This window comes from Cavia porcellus, unplaced genomic scaffold (assembly GCF_034190915.1).
Source record: "Cavia porcellus strain 051 isolate PalLab524CR breed Dunkin Hartley unplaced genomic scaffold, mCavPor4.1 scaffold_5, whole genome shotgun sequence".
NCBI classification, from domain to species: Eukaryota; Metazoa; Chordata; class Mammalia; order Rodentia; family Caviidae; genus Cavia; species Cavia porcellus.
The window spans coordinates 75,017,719-75,043,004 of NW_026947488.1; the positions used below are offsets into that span (position 1 = coordinate 75,017,719).

Here is a 25,286-nt window from a genome sequence, read left to right on the forward strand (position 1 = left end):
ATCTTTCTGGAGTGAGATTCTGAAAATATAAATCTTAACAAATTCTTATTCAAAAGCAACAGGTAAACAGTGTGGGGAGAAGAGAAAGGAAGATAGGGGATGAAAAACAGAAAAGAAGGATAAAATGGAAACAGTTTCATAAAACAGGGAAGACAGGATTAAAAAGAGGGAATGGAAAGAGGAGAGCAAAGAACAATCAAGATATATGAGTTACAGACAGAAATGGTAGGAATCAATGTAAATTTTAAAAAATGAAATCAGCTGCACTTAGGCTTCAACTGCAGCAGGACTCCCTTCCTGGAGCGGCTCTGGGAGCTGCACCTGCTAGACCAGGCTGGCGCACTGGCTGAACATTCGCCGCACGTTCTCAGGGTCCACAGCACAGGTGAAGTGAGCAGAGCACCGGCAGCCCTCGCTGCCACACGCCCTGCTGATGCTGAGAAACTTGTCGCGGATGAAGTACTTGGCCCGGGTGACGCGTGGGTCCTCTCCTGGCTCAGGAGTAGCGTCCTGAGGAGGAGTGTAGTGAGCAAACTCTGGAAAGTGGTCTTCAATCTTGGACTTGCCAGCAAGCACTTTCTCGGCCAGCAGATCTTGCTTGTTGAGGAACAGAAGCACACAGAGGGAGCTGGGGCATGTGCAGCAGACGGACCTGAAGCGGTTCAAGGCCTCCTGAAGTCTGTTGGTCCCCGAGAAGTTCAGGTCATAGCTGCTGCTGTCCACCACGAAGACGATGGCGCTCAGATGGTCCACACATTCTGCCCATACCTGGCTGCTGTAGTACAGACCTTCTGGGTAGAAGAGGTGGAAGCTCACCTGGTCCACTTGGAACTTGGTCTCAAAGAGTCCAGGGGTGTGGACGCGGCAGTGAAGGAGGTCCTGGTGGCTGGGCTCATAGTCGGGCTGCTTGATGACATCGATCCTGTCCAGAAAGTACCCGGAGCAGTCCATCAGCCCGCACAGCCTGGCGCGCTCACAGCAGTCGCGCACCCCCGCGTCCTCCCACAGCGCCCTGGCGTGCTCATAGAACTCGGGTGGGAAGCTGAAGTCGCGCTGTGCGCTGGCGCTCACGATGTAGTCTAGGCTGAGCTGGTTCTCAGGGTTGTCCAGCGCCAAGTGGGGCGGCCGGCGCCTCACCGCGGCCACGACGGTTTCAATGTCTGCCTTGAGGTTGCTCCTGATGTTCTGCACGGCGGTGGCCTGCTCGCGCTCCCCATCCAAAGCCTTCCCGGCCAAGATCTTGGCCTGCTTGAAAATGGTGCTTCTTCCAGATTCACTATCACCCAGCAGCAGCAGGCGACGCGTGGCCAGGTAGAGGCGCTTGTGCTCCTTCAGCTGTCTGCGGGTCTCTTTGATGACCTCAAGCTGCCCCTTCTCCTGGAGCTTGCCTTCTCTCAGCCAGCCCTGGAACCGGTTCATGATGAGGGCAGGCCGGCGGGATGTAGTCAGGACGGGACCCGAGGTGACCGCGCTGTTGGTTGGAAGGCAGGAGGTTCAGATGCTCACTGGCTCTCACCGCCTGGGCCGGTGGCAGCTCTTAGCACTGGGTACGTTTCCCTGGTGCTGTGGGCTTCGAGTCAGCACTGCAAGAGGACAGAGCAGCGGGTATATAAGGAACAGGTGGGCGGAGAGAGAAGAGAGTGGAGAAGGTGGAGAGGGAGGAGAGCCCTTCCTCCTCCCCTGGGGCTGTTTTGGGATGACAGGTCTCTGTCTGATCCCAACATTGACCAGAAAGTGCCCTGAGGTCTCCACACCCATCCATCTCCAACCCTCAGTGAGGTTCAGCCTAATAGAGAAAGAGGAGAACACAGTGATAACCCTACAGTAGAAAAATCTGAGTCCCAGACCATGCCTTTGCCTTTTTTTTTTTTTTTTTTTTCCCTTCACTTTGTTTCTTTTAAGACAGGGTCTTGTTCTATAGTTCAGGCTGACCTTCAATTCACTATGGAGCCCAGGCTGACTTGCAACTTTCTGGAATCCTCCTGCCTCCGTCTCCCTAATACTTAATCCTATTTAATGAAGACATTCTCCGGACATCTTTTTGTGTTTGTGTTGTGTTTTTGCCATTGAGTTGCACAGACTTAATTTCCTGCTATGGCTCTCTAGATGCTTTGCCAGTTCTTTTTCTCTCATTGAGAGGGCTGGCTTTTCATTTTGTGGTTTGGTTTGCTGGGTGCTGTGCAGTAACTATTTATTTTGAGCTGTGTAACTTGTTTAATTTTGCTTTGTTGGGAGTGATACCTGTAAGTTCCAAATACATAAATAGCTGTGTATGTTCATACAATAGAAAAATCAAACATGGTCAAAACCTACTGTCTAAAAACCTACTGTCAAGTACCATGTGAGGGACTGTTTCCACTGTGTTCTTGCAGATGTTTTATGGTTTAAGACCTTATGTTTGACATTTGAATTGCATTTCGGGTTAATTTGTGGGTATGATATAAGATAAAGATCCAATTCATGTTTGAGTTTTGAATGCATATATTCAGGTTTAGCTACACTATTTCTTGCAGAGATTATCCTTCCCTTACTGTGCATCATTCGTGCCTTTGCCAAGACTTAGTTGGTTATACAAGAATAGGTTTATTTCTGGGTATGGTCTTCTGTTCCATTGATCCCTCAGTGTGTTTTGATGACAGGATGATAACATTTATATTTTGATTGCTCAGGCTTTTGAACAAGTTTTAATAGAGGAGTGTTAGACTACCACCTGCATTCTTGCCCAAGATTACTTAGCTCATCAAAATTTTCAGCCATTCCAATCACAATTTAGAGCATTCATATTTTTAGGTGGTAATACTATTGGAATGTTGAGCAATTGCATTGAACCTGTGGATTGCTTTGGGTTGTATGGGTGTTTTGACAATGTTGATTTTTGTAGTGTATAAACATATATTTGGAACTTACAGGTATTCATGTGCAGATTTGTAAATTCTTGGTTAAATTTATTCCAAAGAACTTTTTTTTTTCCTGATGCTTTTATATGTGGGATATTTTTTGTTCTTTTTGGGTGGTACATTGTGAGTGTGTAGAACTGCAATTAGTTTTTCTTTGTGGATGTTATGTCCTACAAATTGGGTGAATTTGTTCTGTAGCTACAGGTTTTTCAGTAGATTTTCTAGGTTTTCTATGTGTAAGATCATGAGCTTAGCCAAAAGATGTACGTTTGTTTATTTGTTTCTGAGGTAAGGGCCTCAGGTTTCTTTCTCTTATCTGGGTTTTCTGACTAGGACAGTCAGTGTGGTATGTTGACTAGAAATGGTATTAGTCATTTACCCATGACTGTAACAAGCTCCTTGACATGCACAATTTATGGAACAGAGAACTATTTTGGTTCAGGTATTCGGAGACCTCAGTGATTGTTGTCTGGTTCTGGCCAACTAGTGTATGGAGAAAGTGCATGAGAAAGTAAATCTGCTCCACTCATGGCAGTCAGGAACCAGAGAGCTGAAAAGGCAGTGGAGAGGCACAGAAGAATGTACTGATCCTTCTCCAGACCCCAGTGACCCACCTTCTGGAATCAGTTTCCAGCTACTAAAGCACAGTTCACTTTAACTGAACTGTGATATGCTTTGGTCTGAGTGTATTTTTTGAGGTTATTTTTGAAGTTCATATTCCCTGAAATAAATTGCTGTGTCACATAAACCCTTCTTTTAGCCTTCCTAAATGATGACAAATTGTTTTAAAAAGTGATTTATATCTATTCCCTCTCTTATGATTGCTTCCATCCTATTATATGAATTTTGTTCAGTTAACTTTGTATCTTTGTAGGGAAATAAACACTGCCCCTCAGTGCCCTAAATAAAAGGAAAAGAGTTGAATTCACCCATCTATCATCTCCAAAGGAATCCAGCCAAGCAAGTGATCTCCTCAGGTTGAAAAGCGACCAGTATGTTTTGAAGCACTTATTTCACTCTATGGTTTTATTTTAAACCTAACATCACCGAACAAAATAAAGCAAATTAAAGCCAATCAAAACCAACAGGGAAAGTTGATTTGAAACAAGGGAATAAGGAAATCGAAAATGGCTATTGCAAGATCTCTTGTGTTCTTTAATAGTTGCCCTTTGACTTTAATAAGTCAAAGAAAACAGAATTTTTATAGCATTTCAACAGATATTTTATTTACTATTTCTTCACTGTTGAAAGGAAACTTTTCTAAAAAATTTCTGAACTTTTCACTTACTATGTGATAAAATGAATCTACACTTTAGTTGGACCTTGGCAAAGAAATAGACACTTCCTCTTTGGCAAAAATTCTCTAAAGCCCTTTTTAGAAATTCTACTTCATGATTTTAAAACATAGTCTATTTCAAGCATATATAGCTTTTCATTGTCTTCATATGTTATTTTCTTTAATCATTTAATGTTTCTGACTGACATCAGTACTTACCAGAAAGGCTTCCATATATCAGACAGAACAAGTCTTTGTGCCTTGAAACCAAAGAATGAATTCCAAGAGACAGAGGAGGTTAAGACTAGGAAAGGTTTCTTGAGAGATAGCTCTTGAGAGACAGGAGGGGGCCTCAGTGGATTTCCGCAGAGGCCTTGCATCACGAGTATTCTACTCAGGACAGTCACGCTGTGGGTACAACATGGGTCAAACTATAATCAACCTATAGACTTGTAGATACAGCCACTTAGCTCCTAGGAATCCATTTGGGAAGTGGGGCATGTGGCAAGGGTGTACATCTGACATCACTGACTTTGACTTATCTATGACTTCCAAAATGGAACCTTTGGGGGAAAGGATGGGCCCTGGTCCCTGATTAGGGTGTCTGATGCCTATGAGGTTTAAGGGTCTGAGTAGTACTTGTTACACCATGGTCTCACTATAGTCACATGTTGTGATAATCCCTTAGGGAAGTATGCAAGCCTGGCCTTTTTTACTTTGAATGTTTACATACTTTAGCTGCGCCTCCAGTCAAAATTCTGTTGTCAATAGATTTCTCTGACCTGCTGGAGAACCCAGTTCTTGTGTGATTGTATATTAATTTCTCTTTCACTGAGCTCCTCATAGTGTTCCCCTGTCTGAAGAGGTAACCCTGAACACAACTTGTGGATAATGGGTATTGGTTCAGTTTAGCTGGTTGGAGCTGTTTAGGGTGGGTGCAGGGGAGACTACAGTGAGGAGCCTTTTCTCAACAACTAACCTAATAAGCCTTGGGTAGAAGCCATGTTGGGTTTACCTCTTATGAAGTCTCTTCAGAGGATGCATCTAGTAGAGCCCAATACAGAAGTTCAGCGCACTTAGCATTGGCTCATCAGCATGATGGCGTGGAGTTTGGAAGCTCTAGGTGAGAAGAAAGGGATTCTTTCAACAAATTCAAGCTTTATGAACAAAGCATGAGTACTAGGATGCAAAGGAAGATGGGAAAAAATACTTACGTCGTGACACCCAACTTAAAGTGTTGGAGGATCACTTGTAGCCAGTTGGCTCCTAGATCTCTCTACTGATTGAGTTTATCCACAAGTCAGATATTATTTTGCCATAAATCCCTAGAGTTTCAGCTGTAAGAAGATGAAGAGTTCAGTAGTTTTGGAGGACAATTTTATCTAATAAATTTATAAGACTTCCTGAGCTCCTATGACTTCCTAGCTTTGTAGCCTCACTGAATCGTAACAGTGATCAGCAACAGGTGTAGCTGAAAACTGCCAGCAGGAATAAGGGATTGGAGCTCCCTTGTTATAGCTAGTGTTTGGTAGTATACTAAGACACATTGTTGCTTATACTTTTGTTTGCCATGTGATCTAGACCACGTTAAACTGAGACCTATGTTCATCGAGATTAACCTCTAAATCTCTATCAAGGTCACTCTACCAAGGCATTAGTTTTGGAACCATGTACAAAACTTCTCAGCTCCTCTGTCAGTGTCTGTGGCCAGCATAGATCACAATATTGTTTGACCATGTGGCTTCTCATGGAAGTTTTTGGGTGTTTGTCTCTTTGATGATGTCATTGTTGGCACACTGAAAATCAATTGACTTCTGCCTTCTGGGCTCCAACAGTCTCCCAGTTCAGGAAGTTGAATGACTCATCAAAGTGATGGAATCCTGTGGAAAAGGTCCCTCTATCTCCTGGGTTTCCATTGATGTTGAGGCCCAGGGGAAATATACTTGGTTTCCAGTTAGCTTAGTAGCTGTGGTTTCAAACTCTAGTTGTTGAACACCTCAGGCAAGAATTTAAATATATAGTATAATCAAGGAATTGCTATTTTTTGTTATGATTTTCTTAAAGGTTCAATTTGTTGTGTTGGTTAAAACACAACAATGAGAAAAAATATGGAGAAAACATTAAATCAAATGCAAGATAAAATCTTAGCATGTGCATCATGGTGACACTGTTATAATATTTAGGTTTTGTTATTATCTCTGTTAGAAATTTGTGTTCTTAGTATACAAATTTTTTATTGCATTGTTTCATTGGCCACTTTTTATGCTTTGATTTTGTAACTTGAACAACTATGTCTTAATATATAAACTTTAAGTCAGTTATCTTAATCTAAATATGATCTATAAACAAGTCTTACCTAAATTTGTTATCATTTGATAGAGTGATACTCAAGAAGAAACAACTTCACATGGGTGTTGTGGTACTTGGCAGAAATCGCTGCACTCTAGAGATAGAGGCTTTAGGTTTGCTAAGAGCGCCAGGCAAGGCTGGGCTCCATAGTGTGTTTAACATCAGTCTGAAGCTCACTGTGAGGCCCTGTCTAAAACTGAGCTGTCTGTAGATGGGCTTGATATGTTATTACTGTCTAAACTTTTAAAGTTTAGAGTGACGTGGACTGAACTAATGCATGTTTGTGCATCTTGTGCTTTAATACATATATGAACCATATACAACAATCACAGAACACAAACCTTGAAACAGTGTCGCATCACGTGTCTGGTTGTGTCCTTCTGGAAAGGCATGCACATTTCATACCAAATAACTGAAATATGAGTAAAGGATGGCCAGATGCTTCAACCTATAAGACTATCATCATAAATAACTTCAGCTGGGAGTGAATGATGTTATAAGATGGTTTATCAGTTGAGTGACTTTGAAGGTCTGTGCACTTGGGAAACATAAATACAATGTTATCGTGTTTCGTGAACTTAATTCATTTTCTGATTCTAGGGAAGATGGCTGCACTCTTGTTCACACAGGGAAGATGTCTGCAGTTGTGATGGTCACCTCATGCTGTATTCATGAATGGCATCAACAATTTGCTGAATGCTTCTATTTGGAAGCCTAATCATACCCACACAGAAACATTTGTGAACCAAGATATTGCACTATACCATTCTGTATAGTTTTGCAAGCATAAAAAAAGGATTTCCCTATGTGAAGAAAACCTTATTGCTGTAGACACACAGTGCTGAACATTTTAACTATAGCCAACTTAAATATATCTTAACAATTGCTTTAGAGGACTCATGAGAATCAAATCATAACATTTAAACACTTTACACTATGGCGTTTACCTTCAAAATCTTTTTGCAATCAGCTATAGTGGTGCATGTTATATGTACACAGGGAACACATTCATCATAGAGAATTTGAACCTGTACATGGCAAACTTGTTAATTTTTTCCATTCACCTACCCTTTCCTTCACCTCTCTTCCTCTTGCCAATTATAGAAGATATTCTCCATGTTTTTCTTCTTTTGTCACTATTTTTAGGTTTCTTTTCTTTCCTTTTCCCCCTCCTCTTCTCCTGTCCCTCTCCCTATTGGGATGCTTTCTTCTTATTTCTCAATATCTATTTTATATTGTCTTAGTTTATACTTTTGGTTTCTCACACTTAAGTTACCCTATACAACCAACAATAGACCTTGCACTGATAGACTCAATATTAGCTAACAAGCTGGTTAGAAATATATTACCAACTTTGTGTCATCTTTATTTCTGATGGCTTAACTTACTATAAACCCTGTGAAGTAAGATATGTGGGCTCTATCCCTAGTGTACTTATCAATGTGCTAACCAAAATCAGCTAACTAAAGTCAATACCTGGACTTGACACATAGAAACATGGACAACAAATCAGTCTTGTAAAACCTTTATGCTACCAAACTCTAAGTGACTTATTTGTATGTCTTGACATTAGGAGTTCCCATCAGCTAAATTTTTAAATGAGCTTTGCTATACTGAAAACCTCATTAGATGTTTTGTTCATGCAATTCTCTAAAGGAACCAATAAATAAAAATAAATATATAAAAAACAAATACTGAATTGAATATTTTCTTCAATGAATCATCTGTATGTGCATTAGCAAGTTATAAACACACATTAATTATACAGAGGAAAAATCATATAAACACACAAAATAACGCTTTTAAAACAGTGTGTACTCTCAGATGTATTTGGTCAAGCTGATCTACAATAACCATTGTAGATTTTTTGGTTTGTAATTATAAACAGGCGAGTCAGAACTTTTCTTATATGTCAATTAACAGAGATACCTTGTAATAACAATCAGAAGAAAAGGAAAGAAGAAAGTCACAGTTACATTTCTGAAATCAAGTCTGCTCTTAAGAAGGAACCTGGGCTGATGTTTCTCTTATTGCAATGTCCAGCTACAGAGATTTCTTGCTTCAATGGCCACCAGTTATTTGATAGCCACAGCTGATTGCCAAAACTGCAACTTTCATAGTCAAACATAACTTCCTGCCAAGCAGACAGATGATGTGATGTATAGAGAGCATTTCCCAGTCCTCACTGCAGTCCAGGAAGTTCATATTTGTACTTGTGTAGGAAAGTTATTGGAATTCAATCCCAGTTAAAAAGTAAACACAGAAAAAATATGAGCACAGAGAGTCACTGAATTCTTTAAGACACCCTTGAAGACACATTTCTCCTCAGTTTTCAGTCAGCTCTTAACTCACAACAGGAATGGTTTTGTCAAGATAAATGAAGACAGAGCTTGCTGCAGTTAGACAGACTATTTTGAGCACACCTTGGAGAAATGTTTCTTCTCCTCATCCATATCAAGTGAAGGTAAATTTGAAGAAGACACATTTCATTGGAAAAATGTAATCTATCAGTTATGTATTAGGCAATAAGACTGAAACCTGATACTGGATTTAAGAACATGAAGAGCAAATAGGGAACATGTGACAAACTCCCAAATCCCTGAGGTGGGATCAGTGATAGGGTAGCAAGAGAATTGGAAAATCAGTAAAAAGAATCAAAAGCTGGGATCAAGTGGAGGCCTCTATCCTGATGGGGGAAAGCAAATTTCCAACCCCTGTGGTGCACTTATAGATACATTTAGCAAGAAAACATCAAATGACAGCCCTTGGCACAGCATGTCATTGCTTAGTTGGTTTTGGGGCTCAGTATTCACTGGCCTGGAGCAGCTTGTTAACCATGGCCAATCAATGTTCTCTCAATGAAGTTGCTTCAGGCCTCCAGGAAGGTGTGATTAACCTCAAGGTACAAATGCTCCATAGAACACAAAAGTAACTACTTCTTTATAAAAAGAAATCAAAGGAAAAACATTTTGAGATTTTTTTTGTTAAACTATACAAATATATTTTTTTATTTTAAAGAGAGTAAAACTCAATATAACAAAATAGAGCACAAACAAAACAGAGAAGAAAAAAACGTAAATGACACAGATTTCAAAGAAAGATAACAGAATATCTACCATGGCTACCATAATGTCTTATGTTTTCTTCCAAGTAGTTGCCCATATCTTTACACACAATGAACTCGTACAAAACAAAATAGTATTAAAACTGATCAGAATAAAATGATAGAGGCAGTATAGGCCTTAAAACCAGACAATAGGAAAATCAAAAATAGCTGCCATAATGTCTCTCTTTGTTTTTCAGCACCATTTATTAAAGAGACTATCTTTCTTCCAGTGAATGTGTTGGGCCCCTTTATGAAAAATAATTGACTGAGTATATTTGTAGTTTTAGTTGTATCTTCTAATCTGTTCCCTTGATCTTCAGGTCTGTCTTTATTCCAGTATCATGTTGATTTTATTACAGTAGTTTGAGTATAACTTCTAGCCCTGATTACAGTAGTTTGTAGCATAACTTCTAGTCAGTGATGCCTCCTGCCTTGCCTTTGTTGCTCAGAATTGTCTTTTGTATTCTAGGTGTATTCTGGTTCCATGTGAATTTTAGGAATGATTTCTCTAGATCTGTGAGATATGCTAGTAGTATTTTGATTGAAATTTCCTTAAATCTGTGTAACAATTTTGGCATAATGGCCATTTACACAATATTTGTTATTCCTATGAAGGAATAAGGGATGTCTTCCCATTTTTTGAGGTCCTCTTTGATTTTTTAACAGGGTTAAAAATTTTCCCTGAATAGAGCTTTTGCTTGTTTTGTTATATTGACTCCTATGTATTTCATTTGTTTTGGATGCTATTGTGAAGGTTGTGATTTCTCTTATTTCTCTCTCAGTGAATTCTTTATCTGTGATAAGAATGCTATTGATTTTTGAGTGTTCACTTTGTATCCAGCTACCTTACTGAATTTACTTATTATACCTAGGAGTGTTTCAATGTAGTTTTGGGAGTCTTCTATGTAAAGTACCATGTCATCCACAAATAATGATAATTTAACTTCTTCTTTTCCTGTCCTTATTCCTTCTATTTCTCTTTCTTGTCTAATTGCTCTGGCTACTATTTTCAGCACTATGTTGAATAGGAGTTGTGATAATGGACATCCTTGTCTTTTTCCTGATTTTAGGGTAAAGGCTTTCAGTTTTTGGGCATTTAGTATGATCCTGGCTATTTGTTTGTCATAGACAGCTTTTATCATATTGAGGTAAAGACAATCGATTACAATTTTTTGTAAGGTTCTTCTCATAGATAAGTGTAGGACCTTATCAAAAGCTTCTTCTGCATCTATAGAAATGATCAGGTGATTCATATTTTTGGCTCTACTGAATGGAGGATTACATTTATTGATTTGCATATGTTTAGGACATTCATATTTTCATGGGTATAATGCTCTTGGGAACATTGATCAGTTGCATTGAACCTGTAGATTGCTTTGGGTTGTATGGGTGTTTTGACAATGTTGACTCTTTTCCTAGTGTATGAACATGGTCAGCTATTTATGTATTTGGAACTTTGAGTTATTACCATGCAGATTTGTAAATTCTTGGTTAAATTTATTCCAAAGAAATTTTTGTTTCTGATGCTCTTTTATGTGGGATATTTTTTGCTCCCTTTGGGTGGTAAATTGTTAGAGTGTAGATATGCAACTAATTTTTGTATGTGGATGTTGTATCCTGCGAATTGAGTGAATTTGTTAATAGTTACAAGTTTTTGAGTAGATTTTCTGAGTTTTCTATGTGTGAGATCATGAGCTTAGAAAAACAGACACACATTTATTTATGTATGATGAAAGGGCCTCATATTTTTTTCTCTTATCTGGGGTTTCTGACTTGGACTCTCAGTGTGGTATGTTGACTAGAATGATATTACTCACTTTCCTGTGACTGTAACAAGATCCTTGACAGGAATAATCTATGGAGCAAAGATCTATTTTGGTTCAAGTATTCAGAGACCTCAATGATTATTGTCTGGTTGTGGCCAAATAGAGTATGGAGAAAGTGCATGAGAGAGGAAAGCTGCTCTACCAGGGAAATTAGGATCTAAGAACATGGACAAAGGCAGTGGAGAGAGAAGAATGTTCTGATCCCTCTCAAGATTCCAATGACTCACTTTCTGGAATCAGTTTCCAGCTACTAAATCACACTACATTCAGAGCAAAGCACTGAGTCTATTTTGTAAGATTATTTTGAAGTTCATTTTCCCTGAAGTGAATTGCTATGTTACATAAACTCTTCTTTTAGCCTTCCTAAATGATGGCAAATTGTTTTGCAAGATGATTTATATCCATTCTTTCTCATGATTCCTTACATCCTATCCTATGAATTTTGGTCAGTTCATTTTGTAACTTTGTAGGAAATACAGAAAAACTGCCTCTTGGTGAACTAAATAAAAAAAGAAAAGAGTTAAATTCACTCATCTGGTATCTCAAAATGAAGCTTGACAAGCAAGTTATCTCCTCACATTAAAAAGCAATCAGTACATATTTGCGCATTTATTTTATTCTATGATTTTACTTTAAAGAGAATAACATCCAAAAAATAAAGCAAATTAAAGCCAATCAATATGAAACAAGGAAAGTGGAATGAGACTTCAAAACAAGATAACAGGGAATCAATAAAGGCTATTACACGGTGTAATGAGTAATGAATACTACTCTCTATAGTAACATGTTTGGCTAATCCCTTAGGAAAGTGTGCAAGCCTGGCCTTTGTAACTTTAGAGCTTGCATTACGTAGCTGTACCTCCAGTCACAATTTTCATGGCTATGGTGCACTGACCTCCTGGATAGCCCAGTTCCTCTGTGACTATATATTAATTTCTGTCTGTCTGAGCTACCCATCGTGTTCCCTTGTCTGGAAACATATCATTGAATGCATTGGGTGGAGAATGGGTATTGGTTCAGTTTAGCTGGTTAGAGCTGTTTATGGCTGGTACTGGGGAGACTATAGTCAGGATCCTTCTCTGGACAACTAGCCTTATTAGGTCTTGGGTAAAGGCCTATTGGGTTTACCACTTATGGAGTCTCTTCAGATGATGCATCCAGTAGAGCCCAACAACAAGTGTTAAGCACACTTAGAATTGGCCCATCAGCATGATGGAGTGGAGATTAGCAGCTCTAGGTGAGAAGAAAGACATTCTTTCAGTAAATTCAAACTTATGTTAACAAAGCCTGAGTCTAGAATGCAAAGGAAGACTGGAAAATACATTTACATTTTGACACTCAACTTAAAGAGTTGGCTTCTAGATCTCTCTACTGATTGAGTTTATCCACAAGTCTGATATTATTTTACCATAAGTCCCTACAGTTTCAGCTGCAAGAAGATGAAGAGTTCAGTATTTTTGCAAGACAATTTTATCTAAGAAATTTAAAAGACTCTTTCTGAGTCTTACCGCTTCCAGTCTAGCTTTCTAGCCTCATTGAACCACCACAGTGGTCAGCAACAGGTATAGCTCAAAAGTGGCAGAAGAGATAAGGGTTTGGAGATTCCTTGGTATAGCTAGCATTTGGTAGTATACTAAGACTTTTATATATCATTGGTTATACTTTGTTTGCAAAGTGATCTAGACTACATTAAACTGAGTCCTGTGTTCATCAGAACTGACCACTGGATCTCTATCAAGGTCACACTATCAAGGCTTTACTTTCTGAACCATGCACAAAACCTCTCAGCTCCTCTGGCAGTGTCAGTAGACAGCATAGGTCACAATGTTACTTGACCATGTCACTTCTGATGGAACTCTGGGGGCATTTGTCTCTCTGATGACCTCTTTTTAGTACACTATAAATTGGTTAACTTCTGCCTCCTGGGCTCCAACAATCTCCCACTTCAGGAAGTCGGAAGACTCATCAAAGTTTTTGGATCCTGAGACATTGTGTTAACCACCATTCATTTCTTATCTGTTTTTGAAGTCTTGTGATGCTTTCATTCTTTTGTGTTTATTGGTTTGAGTCTGCCTATTTGATTTCGTTATGTGTGAAGGGATGGACAGCTATTTTCATGAAAACAAGAGATAATACGATAATAATTTTTGATTTCCTATTGTGTTGCTTTGAAGTCCTATAACACTTTCATTGTTTAGTTTTGATAGCTTTTACACGCCATGGTTTTGTTGGATTTTCCTGTGTGTGAAGTTGAGGACAACTGTTTCAAAGAAAAAAAGAGAATTTGTGGTATTCACTGTCGATTTCTTGTCTTGTTTTCAAGTCCAATTTTATTTGTGTTGTTCTTTGTGATTTGATTTGTTCCATTTTACTTTGTTTTTTAATCTTTTGTTTTTGTAACCTCAAAATGAAAAACAAAATTTTTAAAAATGCATTGCTTTTGGGGACCACAAATTCACAAGGGCTAATTTTGCCTATCTCCAAAAAGGATAAAATCTAGGATTGGGATTGTCAGGACCACCCATTCGAGATTTCACATCAAAGTTTTATGGATGAGCCATCCTCTACCACTTCCTAAGATTGAAACAAAGATCACTATGTTTAGAAAAACACTGCAGGGCAACATCCTTCTTAGCATGATACCATCTCCATCCTCTTGAGTCATCCCAAGATGACACTTGCCCTTTGAGTCATAGATCTCTGCATCTTGCAACATCTTTGAATCCTGCACTAGCCCCACATATCACTGAAACAGCCAAAAAATAGAGTGGCTGCCTTTGAGTGTCCCTCTTTTATTCTACCTATAAACATCAACTTCCCATAATATCTACCTATATATCTATCTCCAGCTAACCAACTAATCAAAATGAGACTGAGACTGGTTTTTACAAATACAATAAAGTTATTTATGTACAAAAACTTAATAGTGTTTATCATTGGTGAAAATAATGCAATAATCTGACTCTGATTTTCATTCAAAATTTAGAGATAATGATTCCTAAAGCTAGTAGACTTTTGACAGAACGTCCAATTCCACCTATAAAGGGGCATACGAGCCACTAACTTATAATTGTTATCCCTTAAAAGCAGTTTCTGAACTTACCAGTCGTCTCTAATGCTCTTGCTTTGATTACACATACTCTCATGTCTTGGAAAATTTGTTCTTGCAGAGAGGATGCCAAAATCCAAGTAATTATACAGATAAAACAAATTTCAAGCATGCTTGATTCCTTTTAGATTCCTTGTACTGGGATCCTCGAGATCATGTCTGGAGAGTGGGTTTTAGGTAACATATCAAGGCATTCAGTAGCCACATACATCAGACATTAAATAACACAGAGGCAGGTCTCTCAGTCTTGACTAAAAACTACATGAATGGGACAAGCCATCTTCCAAAATCAGATTGCATTAGAGATTCTAACAGCAGTATTGGAGATACCAGTACAACTGTAAAGACTGAATATGATGTATACATTCCTGATCCTTCAGCTAATAGCTCAATAGGTGTCCAAGATATTAGAGGAACCCTAAATGATTCTTCAGACTATAAAATCTCCTGAACCTCTCTCTCTCTTAGCCTCTTTATTAAAAAGTCATTACTATCTCCTCTTGCTTTAAATCTTTTTTGACGGTACTGGTATTTAGCTTGTTCATTCTATTTGGCCCCTGCATACATAACAGCTTCTTTACATTTTTATCCTTTAAGCTTTAAGCTCTATACCTATTTTTGATTGAAACAATTGAATGGACCTATTGGGGTCTGACCTCGATCTCCATCTTCCAAACTAGAGTAACACAAAGGCTTAAATAAATGGGACAAGTGGTATAATTTTAGGTCTCTAGGAGGATCAAAACCCTCTTGTAGAGTTCTCGACTCTGTGGCCATGATGAGGGCTAACACTAATAGCTATTCTGGATTCCCCATGTTTATTAGGTCCAAACAAAGAGCAAGGTCACTGAGGAAAGTGTGGGAAGTGAGCAGGACCTTGGGAGTTACTTCTAAGATTTCTCCAAGCAGTAAATTTTAAAAATTGAGGAGAACTGTCTTATCTCTATGATGATATTTATGGTAGGAGTGAGATGCTGGGGTAAAATCTGTGTAGCTGTAGTCTTTGCTTTATTGATGTTGGAGCCACATGTCCTCAATGTGGTCTTACAGTGCCTTTTGAGGGATCTCTGGCATCAAAGGACACAACCACAGGACACAGGCCTCAACCTGGTACAGTGCTTCGTAGAGGGTCCCTTACTATGAATCAGCTCCCATCACCAGGCAAGGGGCCTAGATCTAGCACAGACTTACAGATAAACATACAGAGCCAATTAGTTAATTTTAAGTCCTACTCAGAGCCACTTCATAGTGGTCTCCAAAACTGGCTATCAAGCATCTTTAGATACACCTTCTGTACAGATCTATGATGGCCGATGAGCAGCCATGATCTATTTCAGGCTGACTAAGCTAGATCACTTATTGCCCATTAGTGGCTCACGGTAGTTAGGCATACTTCTTCAGAGTGGGGAATGTGATAGGCAGTTAGATGAAATAATAGACAGTCAAAAAGAGCTGGGCCTTCTAAGGAGAAGAGTAAAGATCATATACCTTGCAACTCTGGGGGAGACAGACACCTCCCACTGTGGGCCACAGATATCTAGAAGATGGGAAGAACAGGGTGTGGTGGCTCTGTAGAGAAGTGGAGCTCAGTTGAATGAGCTATCTCAACAGGCAGGGTGACAATTGGAAGAGATGATTGCTTATGATACCCTATTGCCAGCCATATGACCCTAAGAACTTAGGATATAAGTTCCTTAAGGCTGGAACACTAGACCAACACTAGACCAATGGTTTTGGCTATTGGACACAAATATCCCTACAGCTTGCTAGCTGCACCTAGGTGTACATAACTGTCTTCCACATGTGTTTTCTCTGCAGCATACTCAGAGGGCAAAACTGGGTCTCATTTCTTCTGAAGTGTTGGAGCTGAGATCCCAAATGTTGAGACCAAGGCAAATGCCTCAAAGTGCTGGTCATAAGGAGACATGCAAGGCTCCCTAGGTCTGAAAGCAAATGCCCCAGTCCTAGTTCAGGGCTGTTTTGACATCCATGCTCCAGGCCTGACATGCATCTTCCGTTATTCACCCAGATAGGCATCAGACATATAAATGAGTGACATGCAGATATGCAACATCTCATCAATCACTCCTTTCGTTCCCAAAACTGCCTTTGTTTTTCATTGGCTTGTGTTTTCCCTAGAGGGCATTGTTTGAATTTGTTTTGTTTTGTTTACTTTGGCTTCTTGTTTTGTGTTTTTCAGACAGAGCTTTACAATATAGTTTTTCATTGGCTTGTGTTTTCCCTAGAGGGCATTGTTTGAATTTGTTTTGTTTTGTTTTGTTTACTTTGGCTTCTTGTTTTGTGTTTTTCAGACAGAGCTTTGCAATATAGTTTTTCATTGGCTTGTGTTTTCCCTAGAGGACATTGTTTGAATTTGTTTTGTTTTGTTTACTTTGGCTTCTTGTTTTGTGTTTTTCAGACAGAGCTTTGCAATGTAGTTCTGGCTAGTCTTGAACTCACTATGCAGACCAGGCTGGCCTAGAACTCGCAGGGGTCTTTCTGCCTCACCCACTGAGTGCTAGGATTACAGGTGAGCCCCAGCATGCCTGACAAAAAAAGATGCCTTGGTTTTTTCAGTGTACCTTTGCTACATGACTTGGTTCCATACTTTGATCTGTATTACCTATGCAGCCTTACCTGTAATACTATTGAGACAAGGTAAATGCCTCAAAGTGCTGGTCACAGGGGACATGCAAGGCTCCCTAGTTCTGACAGCAAATGCCCTAATCCTACCTGAGGGCAGTGTTGCCATCCATGCTCCAGGCCTGACATGCATCTTCCTCTGTAAGCCTAGATAGGCTTCAGATATGTACATGAGTGACATGTAGATATAGAACATCTGATGAATCACTCTTTTCTTTTCCCAAAACTACCTTTGTTTCTTTGGCTTGTGTTTTCCATGGAGGGGATTGTTTTAATTTGTTTAGTTTTCTTTTACTTTGGCTTCTTGTTCTGTCTTTTTCAGACAGTTTTGCTATGCAGTTCTGGATAGATTTTAATTTACTATGCAGACCAGGCTGTCCTGGAACTCCCAGGAATCTTCCTGGCACATCCACTAAGTGCTAGGATGACATGTGAGACCCAGAATGCCTGGCAAAAAAAATCTTTGTGTTTTCCATGTACCCTTACTACGTGACACAGTTCCCTATTTTGATCAATATTGCCTAAGCAGCTCTACTTGTAATCTTAAAGGTTGATTGTAGTTTGACCCATATTGTACCATACCATGATTGTGCTATATAAATTATCTGTGCCAAGACACTCAGGACTGTACTTGGAAATCCAGTTATTTTTCTCCTTATTTCCAATAGATTTCTCCTAACTTCCCTTTTGGTTTTTTATTTCTTTCATTCATAATAAGAAAACATGAGCTGGACACATCAGACTGCTAACAAGTTTAGAATTTTTTATCCCCAGTATTTCTTTTCCTTAAACGTATTAAATAGATTTTCACAGAGCTTTTCTGGCTTTGGGTCCTTCAATATAATTTTGTCACTCATAGAATACAGCATTAATGTTCTCATAAAGGCACAGAAAGAGGACTGTCGGACCCATAGTTATTCTTTGGAATATTTCTATAGGTAAAATCGTATTTTCATTTTTATGAGTTTTATTATATTAAACAGTGAGTGCTTAAAAGGGGAAAAAGTATTAAGTTGTCAAATGTTTACTTTTTTAGCATCCAAATTTTCAACATTATCTGCTGCTTTTCTGTAAAAAAAAAAATGAGCAAGACACATAGAGTCACCTGTGAATTGCAAGGAAAACACCAATAATGGTGTTGTCATTTGTGTTTGGATATCTGCCCCAAGCCTCCTGCAGTTATGGGAGGCAGCTCTTTCCATCGAGGCTGAGTCTAAAATTTGTGACTGGTTTGTTGGGGAGCACTGGAATTTTCCATGTGAGTGCTGCACACATAGAGGGGCTGGTAGCTGACATACAACATAAGGGAGAGAGAGAGACTGGCAGACTCTTCCATTTTTGCTTTTGTCACCTTTGGTTCCCGCTGCCCCCTTGAACAGCTGCCCCTCAGCCATAACACCATGTCTTACAGCCAGCTGCAAATGGACTGAAACTTCCACAAATTGTCAGCTAAATAAACCTTTCCTTACTTCGTCTTGGGCATCAGATATTTTGTCTCAGCAATGAGGTAATAGTAACCAAGAGAAGCAAAGAAAGAATAACTTGTGGTTCAATTATCATTCCTGTGGCACTCTGCACACAAGAAGAGCATATTCCACACAGAGGTATCACTTATGCAGATAGCACATGTGATTTGCTTTGTTTTCCTTCTTTTCAGACATACTTGGCATATTCTCCATGTCTTTGATTTTCCATTAGGAGCTTATTTATATTATCTAGCCTGTAGCTAATAAGAACATAAAATAACAATAAAAGAAATTATTAATTTCTTAATATATGTTGTGCATTTAGAATAGTCATTAAGTGTTCCACATCATCAGTGTACTTCCTTACAAAACATAAAAGATAACATGCAAGAGAAATCCTTCCATGAAGTATAACGAAATATCAATAGAATTCCAGATCAAAAATATGCTGTCATTCCAAATGTGATTTTCACAGGTGATTGCTTGATCTTCCCTGTACACATATCACTTAAACTGACAGCCCATGTGCTTAGTGTTCCTTTCCTATGAAGATGTCTTGTCAACTCTCTTGTGACTTTTTTGTCTGGAACTTCAACTATGTTCTATTATGTGCAGATAAGTAATGTATCAGTACAATAAAATATCAAATTTACAATGAATGCTTAGAATAGGCAAAATTGTTTTCATGAGAGTTGTTTACTTGATTACAAAACATAAAAGATACCAACAAAGATGAAAAGCTCGGTGAACTATAGGTGAACACAAACCAAAGTTTATCACAGAAATAATGTTTGCTTCAAAATCACACACAGGCAGTCTTTAAATATGAGAATTGCATGTTCCATATATAAGTATTGCTTACTCTGATTGCAAGAAGGTTTGTTTTCCTGTACTTTCCTGCAGGGCATAGTTGTTATCTTTTTTGTTTTTATGCTGACATTGTTGTTCTTTGTGATACTGTACCTCTTTCTTCATCTGTCTGATCACCAGGGTACTCCACAATCTGTTTGTGTAGTTTCCTGTGCAGAATTATTTTGCTTTTATGCGGCTGTAAATGTTTTCTTATGATCTCTAGTCCCAACACTCCAAGAAATTTCTCCATGATATTTTGCATTTGATATTCTCTTTTTAAACCATCAAATTATATGTGCCACACAGGTTTAGGATGGAGTAAAAAATACCATTTAACAATGGCTTGTGTTTCAATTGACATTATAGCTGCTACAAAAGTCATCAACAGCAGGTACTGTTGAAAGTTTTGCTGTTGAAAGTTTCTATCTAAGGTTTCTGGCTTTTTTTTTTTTTTTTTTGAGGTTCTCTTTTCAATATTTCCTTCACTGTATGATGTTAACATAAGCAGTATGACATTATTTTTTCTTTGCTATGTGTGATCCTTCCCCCATATCTTTCTTAAATGCAAAGATCGTGCTATACAATTCATTGTTTTAACATTCAAATACTTCATTTTGAAATTTCTGCTTTCTTCTTGTGTAGAGTTCTCTGTTGGTGAGTTTGTGATCTGTTAGCAAATGTATCTTCAATTGGAAATCCGTAAACCAATTGCTAAAGGTGACATTTCAATTAGTTTTGGAGAGAGAAGCAACAAGTCTTTTCACAATATCATTCAATTTACAGATGAAAGAGGATCTGATGGCTGAGTTCCAGGGTAAATGTCTCATCTCTCAGCACAATAACACTTCCCATCTCCCAGGGCAGGAAGTTTTATACCATACTTTGACATATTGATTTACCATAAGTTTTTTACATGCTTATGATCACCATGAGAAATCTCTGCTTGGTGCAGCAGACTTTCGATGCTTTCAGTTCAGTTACTGAGGTGTCATAATAAACACATATTTTAACATAGATATTGGTGCACACAGAGTCCTTTACTTTTATTTAAGCCTTTCTGTATTTCACAACATCTTGCAGCATTTCATCTGTTATAGTTGTCACTACTGAATGGTAGTGCCAACCTTCCGGCCAAAGTATTTCACACCTGCCAAGAACCTCACTGTACTTTTAGACCTAGTTCTAACATTGGATTGCTCCATTTGATTGTGTGGACACTTGATGACTCAAGTGTGTACACACATTGCTGTTTGTTTCATCCTCTGAATCACGAGATCAGCATTGTCTCTGTCTGTATCAATTGGTTCTTGTTCCATTTCACTGTCACCGAAACATTGAATCATATGGTTGTGGAGAATTAACTAATGATCATATTCTAACAGGCTGGTGAAGTAAATCAGCACGGTTTTAGATGTGGAAGACACTTGTGAACATTGTTTCCAACAGCATGAAAGAAGAAATGGAGAGAAAGGTGATATGTAGTTGATTTACTTGAAGAAATTTCTTACCCTCTTGTTCCTGATGGAACTCGGGTACTCCAGTCCTCACAGGAGTTTGGGTGATCACTGTCATTGAGGATAGCTATAGTTGTTTTTGAGGAATCTCTGGTCCTTAGCTTCTGTTTCACATCTTGGCTACAGTATAGATTCCTCAAGTTAGGAGCACAGACCCTTCATCATAACTGTGTAGTATTTGAGGTTTCATCACTGACCTTTGAGCCATCCCAGTGTAGCTTCTTGGAATAGATTCACATGAGACATTGCCATGAGCACTAGACCTCTGGCTAGACACACAGAGGATATTACCATGGGCTCTAGGTTTTCACTTGGACGTGTACAGGAGGACATTGTCATGGGATCCAGATTTCAGCTGGATTCTTTGGATCTGTAGCCACCTGTTTTTTTTGTTTTTGTTTCTTTTCTTTTTTTTTGATACAGCTGATTGCCAAAACTGCTACTTTCAGAGACATTTATAATGGTTCCTGATAAAAGCACAGACAATATGATGTGCAGAGAGCATGTCCAAGTCTTCACTGCAATACAGGAAGTTTATATTTGCAAATGTGTAGGAAAGTTATTGGAATTCCACTCAGTTAATTCCAATCAACCACTTCCAGTGCAACTCACAATGAGAAGACAGACACTAATGCATATCTACCACTATGCGGAGCCAAGTCCTGCTAGGGTGATTGTTCACTGGAACAAATTCTTCAATACAAGGCCAAACCTGGGTTTTATTAGTTCTCAGTGATGGGATTGGCTTGAGATTCAGTGGCTGTGAGAGTGGCAGAAAGTATGTGATTGCCATGAACTGGGGTAGCTAGGTGGCCTGAAGTCACTAATATGAAGGGTGTAGGATACACAGAAACAGAATTCTGCATAACATAGTTTGAGGTAGTATGTAATGTGTAGAGGGTTGATGCTCCAACTCTGATGTGTAAGCTTATATCCTGTGAAATCATGACCTCCTATTTAAAGGCTAGATCCCAGCAAACAGTGTGAAGCATGGCTCTCCTTCCTGCCTAACTCACACGTGCTTTTTTATTAGCTGCAGGTGTGAAGTAACACTGACTTGTCACCTTCCTTGAAATACTACACATGGGCACCTTGGCTGGACCAATTTGAATTGTGAAAAGCAAATTGAAGGGAGAAAGAAAGGTTCTAAACAGTTCTGTACATATCAGTACATGAAAACCTGGCCAAGTTTAGCCAAAATTGAGATAATTGCTCTTCTGTGAAGAAGAGTCATGCAGGTGGTCTTTTGTGGAAGACAACTCCGGTGATTACCCTTGAATTCAAAACAGTTGCTGTGACTTTGATTACTTGGAAACTCATTTCCTTATACTGATATGTGAAACACTGGCTAGGGTATTTCCTTCCTCTTCAATTGGCTCTAAGCATTGCAAATAAGGCTAGCCAGGATACTATTATGCAAAGTCTATTGCCATCAGACAGTCCTGTTTCCTTGCCTGGTGCTCTCCACAACAGGATTGAGCTGGCAAGATGTTAGAGCAAACAGCTCTGGGAATGGCAACTGGATAAAAGCCTCAAGTTAAGAGGCTATGACTCCCCAGGGCACAAGAGTTTGCATATCACAAACCTAAGTGATAGCCCCTAAAACAATTCCACTGTTACCTTAATTGGGTTATGTAAATTGATTCTTCTGCATATCTTTATCTCTGCAAATTCTGGAGATGCCATTCTTGGCACCTGGCCAGCCAGCTCAAGTTACTGAGTACTCCCTGACATCCTCACTATCACTCATCCCTGAGAGACCCCCTCTTTTTTCACAAGATAATAAATGCTGGGAGAGGCCTAGGATTGAGGCCTTTGTCCACATGTCCTCATGGGAAATGGACTTAGGACCCCTTGGCTGCCCTTCACTTGGTATATGTCTTGGTGTCATTACTCTCGCTGTGGGATGCATTGGTGGTGGTAGATTGGAATTGACCGGCAGGGATTCAAACAACATCTCAATGGAATTACCATAGAACTTTTTGAATTGTGAGGAAGACTAGAAAGAAGATTACAATGCTTGGGTGACTGAACTCGATACTTGGATTTACAATAGTCCTCCACAACTATGTATGAGATTTTAACTGCTGTATTTTCAGGGTAAAGCTCAGGCCAAGTGGGGTATAGAAAGAGACTAGGCCACACTCTTTAGAGCTAGATGTATTGCAAGCAATTTATGAAGATCTTCTAGGGCTTCAATTGGCCTTGCTGCAGATGGGTTTCTCCCCATTTTGAAAGAAACAAGGGGCAAGAAAGTATCCTTGTCTATTCTTGCTTTGTGCCAATCTAAAGTCCTTAATTGTGATCCAGTGGCAGTGGCTGTGAACTGCAAGTGTAAGAAAGTGGCCCAAACTGGGTTAGCCTGACTTACTGTGCACCTGGGCCCCTACAGTCGTGAATCAGTGGGCCTTGTACCATACTTAGCTATAGGCTTTTAGTTTTGTAGACCTTGGTTGGCATCTCTCCACAAATGGTACCTGGCTTATCAAGGTGTAGTGGAAATAAATTGCTGCAGGAGAGAGGCAATCCTCTAGGGACTGAGCATATCACCTCACTTTAATACCTGTTTCTTTAAAAAATCATTAATGCTGCCAAGAAATGTGTTTTATTCTATCCATGAAACTACTCTGTGTTTAAAACACAGTCATTTTACATGATAGAGCAACAGTTTTGAAGGGAGAGAAAAGTAAAAGGGGTAAATTTCCAGTTCTGTCTAAGAGAAGAAAGGCTGATAAGCTTGGACCAAAATTTTCTATTCCTTGAGTGTTTAAGCGCTAAGTACAGATTACATTTTTAAAATACGACCCAGACATATGTGTAGGTTAGCTTCACTCTGGAATGGGTACATGGAGGAATAAGCATTGCATTGCAGAAACTGGGGATTTCACAGCCACACAAAATATAATTGCAATGAACAAAACATTGCTGTGATCAGTTGTCTTATTTCACAGAGACACAGCAGTGGAGAAGACTCAGAAGAGTGACTCTATGCATGGCACAGGAAACCAAATCCTACTCATGTCAAGGGCAGAAAGAGAATAAAGACCAAAAGCTTTCCCAGGGTGGATCTTTAGTGGGTCCTTACATACCTGTAAACATAAAAGTTATGACTGACTGAAGAAAGTGAGACATTTGAGTAACCATTTGTTTCCTGTTATGTGCTTTAGCTTATGTGCTAAAGTGCTGATTCAGTCATTCTTTTGTTTTGATTGGGTTGACTTTGTTTGCTTTTATTAGAATTCATTATGTGTGAAGCAATGGAGAGTGTTTTTGAAGTAAAGAAGAGCCATGATGGTAGTATCTATTGTTGATTTCCTATTTGGTCTTTTTGAAGTCCCATAATATTTTCATTATTGAATGTGACTGGTTTTATACCCTATAGTTTTGCTGAATTTTACTGTGTGTGAATTTTGGACAATTATTTCAAAGAAAACAAGAGAAATTGTGGTATAACTTTTGATTCCTGTTGTCTTGTTTTCAAGTCCAACGTTGCTTGCATTGTTCTGTTGTGATTTGCTTTGTTCCATTTTATGTTGTTTTGTTTTAATCTCTTCAAAATGAAAAATAGAATATAAAAAATGCATTCCTTGGGGACCGTAAATTCACAATGGCTAATTTTGCATAATTCCTGAAAGGATAAAATTGAGTTTTGGGATGATCAGGTCCACTCATTTGAGATTTTACATCAAATTTTTAGGGATGAGCCATCCTCTACCACTTTCAAAGCTGGAAACTAAGATCACTATGTTTAGAAAAGCAGTCCAGGGCCACATCCTTGTTAACGTGGTAACATCTCCATCCTCTTGCGTCATCCCAAGATGAAACTTGCCCTTTGAGTCATTGACCTCTGAGACTTGTACCAACTTTGAATTTTGCGGTAGCTCCACATATCACTGAAACACCCAAAAACAGTTTGGCTGCATTGGAGTGTTCCTCTTTATTCCACCCAGAAACATGAACTTTCCAATCACTCCTCATTTATTACTAAATTTGTTTCTGCTTCTCATTTTATCTTGTGGCCCTATCATTAACACAGATATTCACAGCTTTTGGCTAGGTTCCCAATACATTTCCAAGCTGAAAATTAGATTAATAGTCAAAGAACCTGAATGAGGTTCTATCTGGCTTTTCACATGGAAGCTAATACCAGGTGGCACCTTAATCAAAACCCTCATGTGCGCCTTCATGGATGAGCAGGCATTCTGATTGCTTTCCAACCCAGGGCTTGGGGTTATGTAGTCTGGGTAA

At 39.0% G+C, this 25,286-nt stretch overlaps 1 protein-coding gene across 1 annotated transcript; it reads right to left on the reverse strand.

Moving 5' to 3' along the window:
• Positions 1-267: 267 nt before the first annotated feature.
• Positions 268-1,419, reverse strand: LOC100719537 (guanine nucleotide-binding protein G(s) subunit alpha-like). The gene is given in 1 exon segment (XM_063249485.1): positions 268-1,419. A coding segment is annotated over 1 exon segment (1,152 nt).
• Between the last annotated feature and the right edge of the window lie 23,867 nt (positions 1,420-25,286).